Below are 16,687 nucleotides of genomic sequence, written 5' to 3' on the forward strand. Positions count from 1 at the left end.
GAGGGTTTAGTGGGGTTAGTAATGTGATGATCCATTTCATTTTGAAAAGCAGGTGAAAATTAAACATAGGCTTTAGATGTATAAATAAGATGGCATATACAAGAATAGCAAGACTTCTTTTTGTAAGTTATGACACTTAAGATTTCACAAAAGATTTGAGGAGGCAGATGGATGAATGACATACAGAGCATAAAATGGATTTCAAGCAGCAGGGCCTACTTTTAATACATGAGACACAGCACAGATGGGTAACATATTCCCTCCTTCCTTCCAGGAAACAGACATCAACTGCAGTTGTGTGAAAGGGGTTAATGTCATACAGCAAAGCCACCAGGTCCATTGCAGGCTACCACAGACCCACACCCAAGGAGATGGAAGACTACAGACTCCTGCAGAGGGGACAGGCCAAGCTGAGCTAGGAACGTTGGACTCCATCCCCTGGTTTTGCTGGGGACAAGGTCTCTCAACACAGCCCTCTTTCCTTTAAAATTTGACTTTCCTAAATCCCTGATGGATGATGGTCCCTGTCTGGCAAGTTCTCTGTCATTGCTAGGATCCCTTTGGATGGGTAACAAAGGCTTTCCCCGTTATAGCCTTTCCTCCAGTTTGGATGAACAGAAAAAAAGCTGCTCTGGACTCCAAGGAGGGAGGTGATATATATCAGGGGGCACAATCACTGCTACAGCTAAAAGGAGGAAATTTTCTAGTTCCTTTTTCTTGAAGAAAGTGTGAGGTATCTACTACACAGCTTTTTTTTTTTTTTCCCTATAATTGTAAGGTTAATGCAAGACAAAGTAAAATGAAAACATCAATAACAGAACATTTAGAGCAGCAGCAACAAACTAGGTAGCTTTTCACATTAACCACAAACAAAAAGAAATATGATACAGCTAGATTTCAGGGTGGATCAAATTCTTCTCTTACTCATCCAGTATAATTCCTTTTGCTCCTACACAGCTTAAAACACGGTGTAGTATGTGTGGAGGAAAAATCAAGCTTATTTCATAAAATGAAAGCAATCAGGTCTGTCTGGGGAATTAATCTATCCACCAGTAAAACATTAAATGCCTCTACAAGTGTAACGATAGGTAATAGAACATTAAAAAAACCTCCTAGGCAATTGAAAACAGTCCCTGCAATCCCAAATCCCCCACAATGTTTATTTTCAGAATCCAAGCTTCATTAAAAAACCCCAAACAAAGAACACAAACCCAAAACCAAACCAAACCAAAACCCAAAAAAACCTCTGAAACACAAGAGAGATTAAGAAAATGCTCTTTTAAGATTTTTTTTATCCAGCAGTGTTATAAGAAGTCAGCTCCAAACCACAAAACCAATTCTCAGAAAACAAGTTCTACCTTCCAGCAGCCTTTTACTCACGGTCAGCTGACATTAAGGACAATGTTAGAAACTATTTTGGTTAATATGCAGCATTGTAGAAAAACCACAAAGCAGAAAACGAATGACCAAAAATTGTGTAACTTTGCAATGAAGTTTAACTAGCCATGCTGTCTTCCTTATCTTCATGGCACTGCAACTGAAAGAGGAATGAACCTGTGTGGAAATACAAAATACAAGCCTTTCCCCCGCTCTGTATAGAGAATTCCAGGTGGGATTTGGAGCACTTCAGTAGGATGGAGCATCTCAGCAGGTGCTCCTTGGCAAGATATTTACATATCTGGAACATAAAGGTTATTTTACGTCCTTAAAATGTCTAATTACAGACCAGACAATATAACTAAAGGAGTTTTCTTGCAGAGTTTAACACTGTACCATTTAAATCTTGCTAATATCTCCAGAAGTAGAAGCACTTTGTATAACTCCAAGTGGAAAAAAAAAAAAAAAAAAACAAAAATGAAGATAAAAGATTTGTACATTTTCTAGGCTACTCAAAGCCCAAGAAGATCTAAGTGGCATTCAAAATTCATACAAGATAAAATAGAAAGGGTGCCATCAATCTGTGTGGGTATTTATATAAATATGTGGCAGTTAAATGATTTTACAAAGAAATGGTAACAGTCAGGCAAATTCACACTTAAGACAGCATATTTCTTAACCAGTCAGAACGCTGACTAAAAAAAAAAAATATTTAATGTCTCCCATTAGTTTCCTATCAGAGATGTAAGTCAGTGTCCTCCTTATTCATATACTGCTTCCTCCAGGTATGACAGAATGGCCTAAGAATAAAAGTACATATTAAATCCATTTATTCCAATCAGCTCCCGTTTAAACCAGCATGAGTCACACAGCCATTGATTTGATGTTCCTTAATTGGTCCTTATAGCACCGCTTTATTCTGATTATTCTGTCATTTGGGATTACAATGGTGACATGCTTCTAAATGCTGTACAGTGAATTTTATATCTCTATTAGTTTAAATCATTATTCTCCATCAGATATCTTCACCCATCATAATCTTTGTAATCTGTACACTAGACTGTAACGTGCCCCATGTTTTTGTAATGTATGTATAGGCCTGTTACAGTGTCAACTCAAGAGTCATGAATTACTTTGCTGAAAGAGCAGATTTAACCTCATAGTACCACCAGACATGAAGCAAAAACACAAATGAATATGACCAAAGCCATATTGACCTAGGTCAGCCTAAATTAAAAACTAGCTTTTTTGAAAGTGTTTGTTTCCCTTTCAGCACCTTGAAAATGTGAATCAAACCCTTGCCTCCTCTCCACTAATACAATCAGCTTTCTCCCTTCCTTACTGCATTACAGCCTCTTCCTCTCTAAGAACCAGAAGGAGAAAACAGAAAGAGAAAAGAGAACCAAAGGGGAGGGGAAGAAAAGAACCAAAGTGGGGAAGAAAAGAAAGGAGAGATGACGACGAAATAATTTCAGTATTGGCAACAATGAAGAACACTGTTCTGCTCCTCTCAGAGCAAGCTCTGCTTTGCTTCCTCTTCTCATCTTCCACAACTCCTTATTGCAGCTCCCATTCCCTGGTGAATGACTGCATAAGTATCTCCACTGCTCACACAAACTTCATGCTCTCAGACACCCATCCAATACAGGAACATGTGAAGGACATACCTTGCATCAGTCACGTTTACACTTCTACATAACCTTGCACCAAGTGCCATACAGGGAGATAGCAGGATTTTCTTGGAATAAAAACTGACCGGAAGCAAACTATGCTATGTTTTTACCGTATTGTTTCCTTTAAGCTTTCAACACATTTATCTCTTTCTTTAGAGGTAGAAAAATTTAATATCTTTGCTTATTTTCAATAATTTGTAGTATTTGTATAAAATTTTGTTTATAATTCATATGCCAAAAACCCTGAACACATTAGAAGAATACCATGACAGTGGCCATGTCAAGCATCCCAAATTTACGCAGTGATGGGTTTATGGCTACCTGTGCAAGTTTTATACACCTCTTCCCTTCTGAATGTGCAGAGCTCACAATCCTCATTCAGCATTCATTCTCTCACAAACAACAAACAGCTGATGCCCTAGTAGCAGGCACACTGTGCTAACCTAAACAAAGTAGTAACAGTTCTCTTTCAGACTTTCCTATCACCTTACTCCCTAAGTCACAATTATTTAGCACACTATCTTCATACTACTGGTGTGAAGAGAACTGGTGTTCTTACCTCATTTTACCAGTAACTAAAGCATAGAAACATCAGAGTGAGAAATCTCCATTCACTTCACTACAAGCACCTATGATGTGATTTTCTGGAATACTTAGAATTATATAGTATTTCATACACAAACCAACATTTTAAGCAAATCGCGCATGTGCAAATGTTGTTCCCACAAAGTGAAGAACAATCTGAGAGAACTTTAAAGTCTGTATTTGTGAGCAACTAACAGAAAATACATGTTAGAATCAAGGGTGGAATCCAGGTCTTCAAAATCATCCTTAACCAGTTCATCCTGTGCACCAGTCTCTTATGAACATTATTTTTTATTCCCTGTGCAGCCAAGCAGCGGCAGGGGATGAGGCACACACTTTATCAGTGGTTTCACAGGCACTTGCCAGCAGAAGAAGAAAACTTACTGTAAGCTTTAGGGAGAATGAAGTTTGTAAACAAATGTTGGTGCTTGTTTTGGGGGAACTGGTACAAAACTCAGGGCCGACAGTTCTGGTCTGACTTCTCTAATCTACTGAAGACTCAGTCCAAAGTGGTTTACTTCTCCTGATGTGGCTATCAGATCACCCTCATGTCCTCTAATTTCCACCCACAGTTTAACTATTTTGACAATTAAACTACCTTTTGAACCTAAAACCCCAAATAACCCTTGTAATATTTAAACCCAGCATTTCCTATCCTACCCACAGCAGACCTAGGGAATACCATACTGATTCCTTTAGGCAACTGCTTTCCCCCTGAAAGAATGACTAAAAAAAGCATGCATCCATATGCAAATTCAGAGGAGCTCCATGCCTCTACCAAAAAACTTACAGAAGTCCAGAATTCACAAAATTTTAAAGCCAGTGTTGTAGCCTGCCATTAGAAAGGTTTGCTCATGTCAAATTCAGCATCTCCTACAGTGTTTTCTGCCTGGCAAACTGCTTCCTAACTTGGATTTGTGCAGCTGATTATTCTTAAGCATAGAAGCCAGCATTTGTTGAATTGCACTTTATTTTTCTGCATAGTCTGTGCTATTTGTTGAAGTAATTTTTAATTCTTGTCCTGTCTTCCAAAGTGCTCGGGGGCAGCAGGCTTTGGCATCATTTGCAAATCCAATTCTTTCTATTCATCACTGAACAGTACTGAAAGCACATGTTCTTCCTCTGTAAGCAGCTCATAGTCACCACCCATTCTCTGAGTCTGTAAGAACCTTGTCTTAGACAGACCATATGTTCAGAGCATTGCTGCCAATAGAGGAGGATTACAAACATTCTTCTCTTTTGATCCTTTTTACTCCTAAATTTCCCTTTGCCCTTCTTGTAAAGGAAAGCACATGGATGGAATTACGGTTTCACACAATTTCATTTTTTTTCCTCCTTACAACGGCCAAAACACTGTTGTTACCCTGAACTCATATCTTTTTAATCATTCATGCATTTTAAATATTTGCAGAAAGGCCTGACTTCACTGCAACTTATCCCTTGCCAAAACTGCAACTGTTCTTCGCAGCAATCATTTATGAGATTTGTACACAAAGGCACACAAGCCCATTATCCTTTCGATTTTTTGTTCTGGAGACAATCCAAATTTTACTGTAAAGTAAGATTTCTAATCATTATTACTGGAAAGCTACATATGTATTAGAATAAAAGGTTCAGTTACTTTTAAGGATGTAGTAGACATCGGAAATTTGGGACTTCTGGCAAGATCATGAGCAGTGTTGTTTCCTACTTAATATCAGTTTAGTTGGAAGAGGATTTAAAAGAAAGGGTATATGCCATTAAGGGGTCACAACTATCCCACATATACAGGCTGAAAAAGTTCATTTGAATCAACAAACTTGTGAAGACCTGCCTCAGACACAGGTAAAAACCTGACACTTACATTAAGAACGGCAAGAAAGATAAATTTAGCTTGAAAACACATTAGGGCATGGATCAGGATGGGAAGCATTATTGCTTCCATCTTTCTCCCTGACTGAAAGTATTTATGGAATGTGGTCTGACCAGCATGCAACAATACAATGTACAAAAGCACTTACTCTCTGGCCACTTCAGCTCAAATAAGCTTCACAACAGGCTTTAAAATTCTTCACATCTCAGAGGATTCTGCTGCTTTCTGAAAATGTGCCTAACTTGAACTTCACATGTGGTCCTCATTTAAATGCAAATTAACCAATTAGCAATTTAAAGTATGCTAACAGTTAATTTGTATTTGAGATACTTGGTCTTGAAATGTGTTAAGGCCTGACCAATAATTCACTTTCTTTCACAGTTCCAAAAATGCGTGCTCCATCTTAAATTCACCTGGTAATTGAGTATTTTATGGTTACCAAATGTACAAATATTTGATATATTCAAAGCTTGGCCTGGCAATTTAATAACATGCCCTTTAAGCACAGGAAATATAAACCCCCCAAATTTGTTCTAAATTTCATGAAATCTTGTTAAACTGTGATTATCAGTCCTCTGGATGCCAAGAAAGTCATCATCTCTTCCTCGTAGACTTTTTGCATTGAGGGTATAGGTATAAATATTGTTGTAAAATCCCACCTTGTAAAGCAGTCAGGTGTTTTGAAACTAGGGCTTCACTCACAATACTGTGGTGAACTAATTGATACTGGATATAATTAGTTTTGAATATTTGACTGTTTTTATCTTTGAATGTCAAAGGTCATACCTTCATTCAGATACAGTGTTATTTTAAGATGAAACTTGTATTCAGCTATGATTCCATGACACCATAACTAAAGAAAAGCATAAATTTAGGACTTTTGATAATTACAGAATACATTAATACAGAAGTAATTATTATAATTTGAGGGATGAAAAATTTCAAAATAATCATAAAATTGATGAAAAATTCCTATGCATGCAATAAGGTACAATAAATATGTAACACATTGAACCATTCTGAAATGTGAATATTGTCCGGGATTTAAACTTCTGAGAAAAGTGAGCCATGCTTGGCAATTAGCATCAGCACTGAAATGACAGTGAGTATCATAATACTGGTTATCTGCGCTGCTAACGTGCAAATATAGAGAAGAGAGATCAAGCCCTCAAACTGGTTCATTACTTACTCTGTCGAGCCCATGTGTCAAAAATGTATCATGTAATGATCTACAGCCATATCAAGTTTTCTATAAGCACTTCATTTAATTAACTGAAGGAGCACATTTGTCTTTCCTTGCTCTCTGATCTTTATACAGAGATAGAGCGTCATTTCCCTGCAGTCATACTTGAAATCTGTAATATAAGGAGCCCCAAGCTAAACACGTGCTGAAGGGAACAGGTGCAGGCCATATAACTTATTGCAGGAGATTCTGTCTCAGCATTCTTCAACACTTGCTGTACTTTGGTGCTTATGCTGATCTGATTGTGATCACATGGAAAACCAGCACACTGATGCCTTCGTGTTTGTCCCCAGCCAGAAAACCATTTTAATCAGTCACCAGAACAGTCTGTGCTAAGGGAAACACACTTACGGGAAAGTGCTCTAGACTTACTTTTTTCCTAATTCTGAATATCTAAACCAGATGATATTCCTGATTTTCTGGCTAAAATAGATGAAATTAGAAACTCCTTGCTGAGGAAAAAATTTTTTTTTTGGTTTGATTAATTTGAATGTCATGCTACTGTTTTTCATGCAAAGAAAAAGGTTAAATAATTCGCTGTTCCTTGTTTTTTTTTTTGTTTTTTTTTTCCCTCAACTAAATTTTAGGGGAAATTCTTAGAAAATAAACCAATTAGATCCCAGTTCTCACTGGAATATAAACATAAGCTGCACACTTCTCAGTGAACCACCACTGGCTTTGATTTTCAGTTCTGCATACCAGGTAATGCAGCCTCATGTGGCACTCAAAAGTAGCATGGAAATACCATGATGCTAACTTTAGCCCTCCTGCGGGATTAATATGAATGCTTAATGACATTAATCCACATTTAGCTCATTTATGTTTAGCAATATGCTTTCCATGCATACATATACAAAATTAATTTTGGACTGAAAGATAATCGTTCAACATGATAACAATTAAACAGCTGTAACCTGTCTTAAGTAATGGAGCTGCAGGCAAGCTTTATAAACAGATGGTCTTACCCACCCATGCTTAAAGACTTTTAAAAAAGAGGTGTTGACAATTCTGAACAAGAAGGCATAGTTTTAATGCAAATTGGTAAATTTGCAATTTAGATTATGATAAAACTAATTTAGTCTATAGAAAAAAAAAAAGGCTGCATTGTAAAAGTGAGTTGTTACACACCACATTGATATAGCAGGTTCCCCACCAACATAATTATTTACTAATTTCATTCAGCTAACAGAGTTTAATGGAAAAGCAGCTGGAAAAGTATTCATATTTATGGGCTTCCTATGACAGTTACCTTATAAACTCATGGTACATGACAGTTATATCACAAAAAATAATAGACTTTCTGAAATAATATCTGTTCCAATCTCACAAAACAACTACTCAGACAGGAGAGGGTCACTGAACTCATTGCAAGCCAGGACAGAAAGGAAACAAAAACATACTTTAGCACAACTTGGTTATGAAAACTTAATTACAGAGCAGACTTTCATCCAGGCTATCACCTGGGCACCAGCTGTGCATCTGCTGTCTTGTATCCCATTGAGATGGTGGTTGAGCTTCAAAAAATAATACATGGATGCTCACCTCAGACCCATGAATGTCACTTGCAGACCAAATAAACAATTGACAGGTGATTTTCCATAGCTCTGTTGTTGATTTAACCCATTCTCATGGGGACACAGGAAATTGTAAAACATTACATTGAAATATTTTAGCAGTGCCTGTTGTCAGGCACTGGCGTAATGGTTTTAAAGTAAATGAGGGTAGATTCAAACTAGACTTAAGGAAGCTTTGTTCAACTGGATGGTGAAACACTGGAACAAGCTGCTCAGAGAGGTGGTGAATGCCCTAGAAACATTCAAGACCAGGCTGGATGAGGGTCTCGGCAAGTAAGGCTCTGAGCAAATCTAGTTGAAGATGATGCTGTTTATTGCAGTGGGGCTTGACCTCTAAAGGTCCTTTCCAATCCAAACTATTCCATGATCCTATGATTTTACGACTACAGTTCTCTAGAGGGAAGAGATTATAAGCAACTTAGGTGCCTTAAATTGTTTAGTATTTGAAACATACATTGCCTATACTTAGTTCAAACCTCTAAGATGCTAAACAATAACACCAAGTTTTGAGTTTTGCTAATTCCTGTTAGATTCATTCATCAAAATGATGAGTATGTACTTATCTCTGAACATCTTTGACATAAACATGTGGAAGTATGCATTCAGAGCAATGGCAGTGGCTCACAAGTGTGGCTGACATCAGGTGAGGTATGGAAGTTGCACTACCCTGTGCCAAAAGCCCATAACAGAAGAGTGGCTATCAGCAATAGACAGCAGGTTTACTGCATTAGTCCAAACAATCACATTGCTTCAAACAGACCTCCCCTCCTCCCTGCTTTATTTAGTCTACTCTGTCTCTATCACAAATCAAAGTATATAAATTACATATGTATATTATTTCTCCAATCCAGTCCAGTCATCTGCAACCTCAGGGAAACTCTGATGTTGAACCCAGATAAGCAGATGTCTAAATTTTTTTTCTGAACCCAAAAAGCAAACCTTTGTAATCACCTACATTTTTTCTTCCCAACACCCTGAAGTGCTGAAATAAAAATAAATATCAATGAAATAGGTATCTGGCAGTTTGGAGTAATTAGAGTTTCCTCTGACTAAATCCCATTTAAATATTTTGGAGTATATGTAAAAATTGGCATAATTTAAGAAGCAATCTAAGATTTAAAATATATTAGAGAGAAATACAATTAAGGACTACCTTGCTTTAATAAGGAGACAGGTTTGTTTTTTTCCTACATTCTATGTTTTAACACGTCAACTTACAATGAAAACAATGGGCTAACTGAAAATGGGACTGGACAGACAGTTATCATTTAAGAAGACATAAAAAATGTCAGCTCAGGTACAAAACATTTTTTTTTACCATTTTGAATGGCATTCATGATTTACAAAAATACCATAAATTCTTTGGTCAGATGAGTTATGGATTCAGATGACTCAGTATATATTCCAGTTAGTGCCTCCATGAGTAATGCATTCACATCTGCCCCATTTTGTACATCCAGCCAGAGATCTGGAGGGCTATTCCTTTCCCAAAAAGTGAGTGAATCGCCCTTAAGATTTACAGTTTCTTTGCAATATGCCTCTCTCAAAGAAGCTGTTAATTTTGGCTGTTGCACTTCATAGGGCTTCCAGCTAATAGCTGCAACAAAGAAACATATTTGCATTTCTAAAATACTTCACAGTACCTCAGCTAAACGGTTAATGACTTTTAGAAATAAGAAGGGTGCAATTGTTTATTTTTAGACATATAAAGGGGGAGTGAGTAGGCTTCTTTCATACACATAACACAAATTATGCAAATATTCTGCTAATAAGTAGAGAGCTGTAGGCAGCATAAAATGCCTGGATTACATATGGACGGTGACAATAAAAAATTGGTTTGCATACAGAAACATTCTGATGTCCCTTGTGTTTTGAAATTTATTGCTCAGAAAGAGCTACTACCTACTGTAGGGGAGATGAGAGAAAAGCAAATTGACTCTTCATCCGCCAAGTTAAGGAGGCAGCAATTTTCCCCCCACTAAGTCAAAATACTGCTGGAAATGAGCAATAAAATGACCTGGATTCTCTGTAACATGGAAAGAAACAGGTCTAAAAAAATAAATGTAACAGCAGGCTAAAGCCTGTGCCTCGTTACTTGCCTTGGAGGCTGTAAGGGCAATAAAAACAAATCAAACTATCTTTACAGCAGCAGCCAGAAAGTAAACACCCATTTAAAGAATAAACAGGTGGGAAGAGAGACCTGCTTGCCCAGTGCTGAGGAAAAACTTGTTTGTGCTTAATATGTTGGAAAAATTGTTCAAGAGCAGTTCATCCGTGTATAACTACAACCTTTGAAATGCTGCCAAGGTCAGTGAGACCAACAGCAGAGTGATCTGCTGAGTAATTGCTCGTTGGCAAGCTAAAGCAGTCAAGGGAAAGGCTTTATCCGACTTCTAAATATTTACTTTCTTTTATTGTTCAGAAAGCAGTTCTCTCCCCACCTCTCTACTCTCTTTGTCAGCATGTTTTCTGGAAGCTCCTCAAAAATGTTAACCCTATTGATTCTCCCTGTGATTCTGCAGATGCATCTTGATTACCTCTCCCTCACATGTCTGAGCAATTTCATTAGTAGCTAACAAAAACCCCAAACCAACCAACCAACCTTTAAAAATCAATTGTGATTGCTGTAAAAAATAATTCTGAAGTCAATCTTATTACTTTCACACTTGACTCCCCTCTAAAAAAGAAAACCTTGCCTCATCTTCTGGGCACAATGATGGGGGTATTAATTAATACAGCTGTAATGGGCCCTCATTTTCCCTGCCCTCAAAGCTCTTACCACTGCTTCTCTTACAGCACCACCACCTGCCCCTCCGGCCAGGGATGTAAAATACCTGGGAGCACAGCTTGGGTTTTGCTATTTTCCAGATATTCATGTCCCTGTTATGGTTTAGCTGTGCTAACACATTCAGAGTTAGTGCTCTTCCAAAACTTCAATGAAAGTTAAAATTCTTCAGGCTCTTTTTAGCTTGTGGCAAAAGCAAATCATACTGCATTCACATCCATCAGCTCCACTGCAGTTAGACTTACTGTCCTGTCCTGCTGCTTCAGCTACATCACCTCTTTTAACCATCTCTCCTCCATCTGTGCAAACATAGAACCATGTGGGGTTTTTTACTTATTGGACTTTTTTTGATTATTCAGATTATCCATGATTTCCTCATCACTCAGTGTTATGCTTGCCTTTGTCTGACCTGTGGCTACCTCTTTTGCTGCCAATTCAATCCACCTCAAAGTCCACAGCCATGATGCTTCTCATACTTGGGAGATGTGCCCCATAAATACTTCAGTCGTGTGGTTAATCCTGGCACAGCCTCTAATGAGCTTCATGCAATGCTCTCCACTCACCAAAGTCCAAACTAGTCATCTCTTACATGCAGAGCACTGCCAGCTCCTCTGCCTGTGCTTCCTACCTGTTGTCACACAGAAGTTTTTCTATGTGGTTCTGCCAAGATAAAAATTGTTTGGATAGGACTCTACTCCACTGTTACACACCTGCAGCATCTTGCACAAAGGGAAATTAGTGTGGAAGGGAATTTCTTAGCACTACAGCTCCACATTTTCTCAGTCCTCCTATTTACATACATGATTTCTCATGCTAGCTCATTGTCAAAGCCTGTGTAGTGGAGAACGATATCCTGCTCTATATGGGACATATGGACTGTAAATGATTGGGTAAGTAAAGCTCCACTGATAATGGTATAGTAACTTCCAAAGGTTTTCAGGCACTAGAACTAACTTGGTTACAGAAACACAGAAGCTGTAATAAGGATGGCTTCTTCCCAATCATCTGTATTAGACTGCTGTAACGTTATTGACACGTAAGAAATTTGATAGTATTCTAACACAGAGCATTATGTTAACAAGAAGATAATCTTGGGCAGTTAGATCACATTTTTTAAATGGTGGAAGTGACATTTTTATGTAGGCAAGTCTCTTTTTAGTGCTTCTTCTCCTTAAAAGAGAAAAAAAGAAAGAAAAACAACAGGAAGCTTCATTTCCAAAAGACATAAAGCTATCACATAAAAATAGAAAAACACAAATCAAATAGTATATTTACTGTTCAAAATAAAAGTAACCTCCCCCTGGTGAGGCAAATAAAAGGAAAAGATTGAAAAGGAAATTCTTCCACCTTCTCTTCATGGCAAACTAGGTATGAAGAACTGATCAGCCAATATATAACCATTTCCTTTCTTAAAATATCAACTCTTTTTCACAGACTGACACATGCAAATATTCGCTTTGAAGAAGCATTCTTCAAAGCAATACACTTTTTATTGCGACGCGGCCGGCAGCGCTGGCTGTTTGTACTTTGCAGCGAGGACAGGGTAAAGCATAGGCAGCCTACCAATGGTACAGTGCTCTCCGTTCCATCCCTGGCTACATTCACACTTGCCGTCCTTACAGGTGCCGTGCTCGGCGCAGCGGGGGTGGCAGGCCCGCTGGTTGCAGGCTGCGCCCGTCCAGCCCTCCTCGCAGCGACACGTGCCGCCCATGCACACGCCGTGCGCGCCACAGTCCGCGGAACAGATCTCTGCAGAGAAAGGGAGGCGGCGAGCGCAGGGGGGAGACAGGGAACACAGCAGTTAGAAATGCTACATTTTAATTCAACATGTGAAGAATAAGAGAGGCAAAACCTTTGAAAGTTAAATCAAAGGAATTTACTGTGAAAGACATTTTGACGTAAGATTCAACAGAACAGAGAGCACAGAGTTTTATCTCTTTTAGTTAGCTGGCAGACTTAAGTGATGTTTAAGTGTTCACGGCTCTTTTGCTAGCTGGCAGTAATTTTAAGGCATGTTTCTCTGTGGTCACATATGTCTTAAGAGTAACCTTTTGTATCTTAGATTATATGGCACTCATACCTACCAGAAGTTACACTGCACTCACAGTGACAAAATGTAAGATATATCTAGACTGTTGCCTGCGGTGAGTGAAAATCTAGTATGACAAAGTCCAAATTAGCAAGGTTTCCCTTCCATACTCTTCTCCCTGCTTTCTTTCAAAGTTGAAATGTGCCATTACTGACACATTTTTCATTATAAAGAATCAGCCTTAGTGAGACAAATTAGCACTATGCTGACACACTGACACATCTGTAAAGTATGAAAGATCATTTTACTCTTTTACTTTCAGTAAATTTGTATCACTGACAGCTATGAACAGTCTGGTTTCAATAATACTTTGTTAAAAAAATAAATCAACATACAGCAATTGAACTTGTCATTTACATATAGTAACAGGATCTTCTATCTGATAGAATAATTGAAAAATATGTTAACAGCCAAAGGTAGTCAGAGGCCAAACAACACATATTAAACCTCAGCTAATACAAGATGATAATTTACACTGCCAGATTTTGCATTTACCATTTTGGTTCATTTAGTCAGACTCCAGCAAACTTTACTTCTGCAAAGCAGAAAACGGAAAAACAAAGAGGGACAGCCTGAGGGACTTTTTAGTTCCTTGGTGTACAGCTGTCTGTAGCCATTTATGGTTCATAGAAATACTATATTTAGATTTTTTTTTCTTGTAAAAGACAGCAAGTAGTTCAGTAATAAAAGATCAAAATTATTTTTAACAGTAAAAGAAACTTGCATTCAGTGCAAGAAAGGTTTCCAGTCTCCTGATCAACAGTGTTTTTCTCTCTGCTGCCTCAAAGTGCTGTGGAGCATTAAACACAGTATCAAGGAGCTGTGACATTTCCTGTAAGAAACAGCCCAAAACCTTTATGGAGAAAGACAGCTGTAATTTCCCCCTCCTTTCCCTCCCACCAACTACATAGCATTTTATATCTACTTTGAATTACATTTTTGATTAAAAGATGCAAGATGGTTTGATTAACTTCATGGTCACAAAACGTCACTGCAGCTCCAAGAAAGAAAGGTTTATTTCTCTTCAATCTAATCAATTTTTCATTAGGGTGAAGGTGTTTATCAGCTTTTAGCACACCAGCTTTGAGCAAGGTGCGTCAATCTTTGTAATGAATTTATTAATTAGAGTTAATTTAATTGAAGTGGAATTGAAGGGCTAATTAACGGACAAACTGCTGATGAAGATAGAGGAAAGCTCTGCTGATTTCAAACCTATAAAACCCTCTGATGGAAATAACTCATTCTTTTCTTCATCTAACAGCTTAACAACATGTTTATGGGTAAGATTTACTTTTTTTAGTGTACTGCTCTGAAGGTCATTTTGCACAGCTTCAGCAAATAATCTCTGCATGTTCTTACGAACATTATTTTGTGAGTCTGACACACTTGAGATATTTGAGATCAGAAATATTTTATGCTATTTTAATGAAAAGTCATTCCATGAAACAGAAGTAAAGAATGGAGCATAACTGGTCATCAAAAGAAGCGTAGAGGATGTGTCAGTAAGTAGGGGATCCATGTTTTGCCTGAGAACTAGACAGGGTCTAACACAAACAGCCATTTTTAGTGCTAGAAACAGAAAAGGATTTTTTCTTCTAAACAAAATTCACAGAAGACAACATTTTCTTCTCTTTGTCACTTTTTCTTGCATGTTCTGAACTCTATCACTCCTGTATGCATAAACCATTATGAAGTATCACAGATCCTGGTCAGGAAGTACATTTGTTTCAAAAAGATGGTTCCTCATGAAAAAGTGATATTTATTCATAAGCTGGCATAAACCCAGCTAGCCCATGTGTTCAGTTTTCATTAACAAAACGTCTGAGTTCTTAGATGAACTGGTTTAGACAAATACATGTCTCACAATTAGACTTGATTTCTTTTTTGATATGTGGCTACCAAACAAGATTCTAAAAACTCATATTTGTCAAAAAGCTGCTGTCATACTTTATAAATATTTAGATTCTGCTCTCTGTGCTAGTACCTCTAGTTTTCTCCTTTTGTTTCTAAGCTCAGACTATTGTTTTATTAATTTCAGTACCATATTTCAAGAAATTCCTCTGCTTCTTCACTCCTACTAACTCCTTCCACCCTGGCAGCCTGCGCCTTGCCTAGAAAACTGTTTAAGGCTCATTCTCGCATTCCCTTTGCCTTCAAACTTGAATGCTATCTGTTTTTCAGGAAAGTTACCTCAAAGTAGCTGGAGAGATTCTTAAAATGGGAATGCCCCTGGTTTCACTAGCGTAGTTTTAAGTTTCTAACTAGATGTATTAGGTAATACCCATATCATGCAAAGAACATTTTGAGCTTTCTTGTGAAATACCTGAAGTTTACATTGATTTTCAAATTCTTCAAACTCATCAATTATTTTGAACCTTTGAATCAATTTACAGTTCATGCTGAAGTCAACTCCAAGAGATCAATCAGCTCAGCAGGTCAGGTCCTAACAAAGTAATGTCATTAAAATGCTGCTATTCAAGACATCAACATTTTATAAAATGCCAGTGCTTTTAACTCTCACCATTGGAGCAATCTGGACCTGTCCAGTTGGGGTCGCAGGTGCAGCTACCACTCTCTTGAAGGTAGGTGCCATGACCAGAGCACTGGTCAGAGCACATTGTTTTCAGGATTTCACAGTTGTTGCCCCCCCAGCCCGGGTTGCAGTGGCACTCGCCGTGGATGCACACACCGTGGCTGGAGCAGCCTGGGTCCAAGCAATCCGCTGCAGGGAGATGAGAAAGATCAGCTTATACCTGTCAATCCTAACAACAGCAATCAACCCAGAGGTGCTAACGGCACTTTTGGGCTTCATTCACATTTCAAGACCTTAGGCAGCATTGCACTCATCTTGAAAGCAAATATTAGTAGGCTGAAGCTGTGAAGTTCACCTTTCTTTCATTGCAAAGAATGAGGAAAAGACAGAGTGGATGAAGATCTCTTTGTGCCAGCCTCCCTTCTCTGGCTACAAGGTAAATCACTCTTTGTCGTCACTTCTTACATAGCTGCAATTTTCCTTGCAAGAACACCTCCCTTTTACACCACTTTCTGCTCCTGTAATTTTTGTGCACATAACTGACATCAAGATAATTACAAGTTACCACTGAATCAGTGGAGAATCTTTCAAGGTTTGCTCATTTTACTGAATTACAACAAGATTGGCTTTGGGTCTTGGGCAAGTAATCTGCCTAATCATAATGTAAGTGTCGGATTCTCTGCAGCAGTATTCCCCGGTACAACTGACCCAATCCACTGCCATAGTTTTGACAGCTATATAGGACCCCCAAATTGTTTCAAAAATGAATGAGTTGCATACTGTCTATCTGTCTTAATTCACTTGTGCTTTAGATGATGAGATTTAATTTAGCAATTTGACTCAAGAAAATGTTACACTTGTAGGGTCAATGGTCTGAAAATTTAATTCCAGGGACTTAATTGCATTACTTTGTATGTGGAGATCAATAAAATCAATTTGATTGGGGAAGAAAATAGCAGTTTTTACTCCCTAAAAA

At 38.0% G+C, this 16,687-nt stretch overlaps 1 protein-coding gene across 14 annotated transcripts in view; it reads right to left on the reverse strand.

Annotated features, from left to right (window-relative positions):
• The window catches only part of TENM3 (teneurin transmembrane protein 3), a 469,046-nt gene that overhangs the window by 68,246 nt on the left and 384,113 nt on the right, over positions 1-16,687 (reverse strand). For all 14 annotated transcript variants that reach the window (XM_068187008.1, XM_068187012.1, XM_068187010.1 and 11 more), the window contains 2 exons: positions 15,700-15,900; positions 12,653-12,838 (listed from right to left, as the gene is read on the reverse strand). In XM_068187008.1, the coding sequence (XP_068043109.1) occupies positions 12,653-12,838; positions 15,700-15,900 (387 nt within the window). The remainder of the gene's footprint in view (positions 1-12,652; positions 12,839-15,699; positions 15,901-16,687) is intronic.

This window comes from Anomalospiza imberbis, chromosome 4, assembly GCF_031753505.1.
Source record: "Anomalospiza imberbis isolate Cuckoo-Finch-1a 21T00152 chromosome 4, ASM3175350v1, whole genome shotgun sequence".
Taxonomy (NCBI): domain Eukaryota; kingdom Metazoa; phylum Chordata; class Aves; order Passeriformes; family Viduidae; genus Anomalospiza; species Anomalospiza imberbis.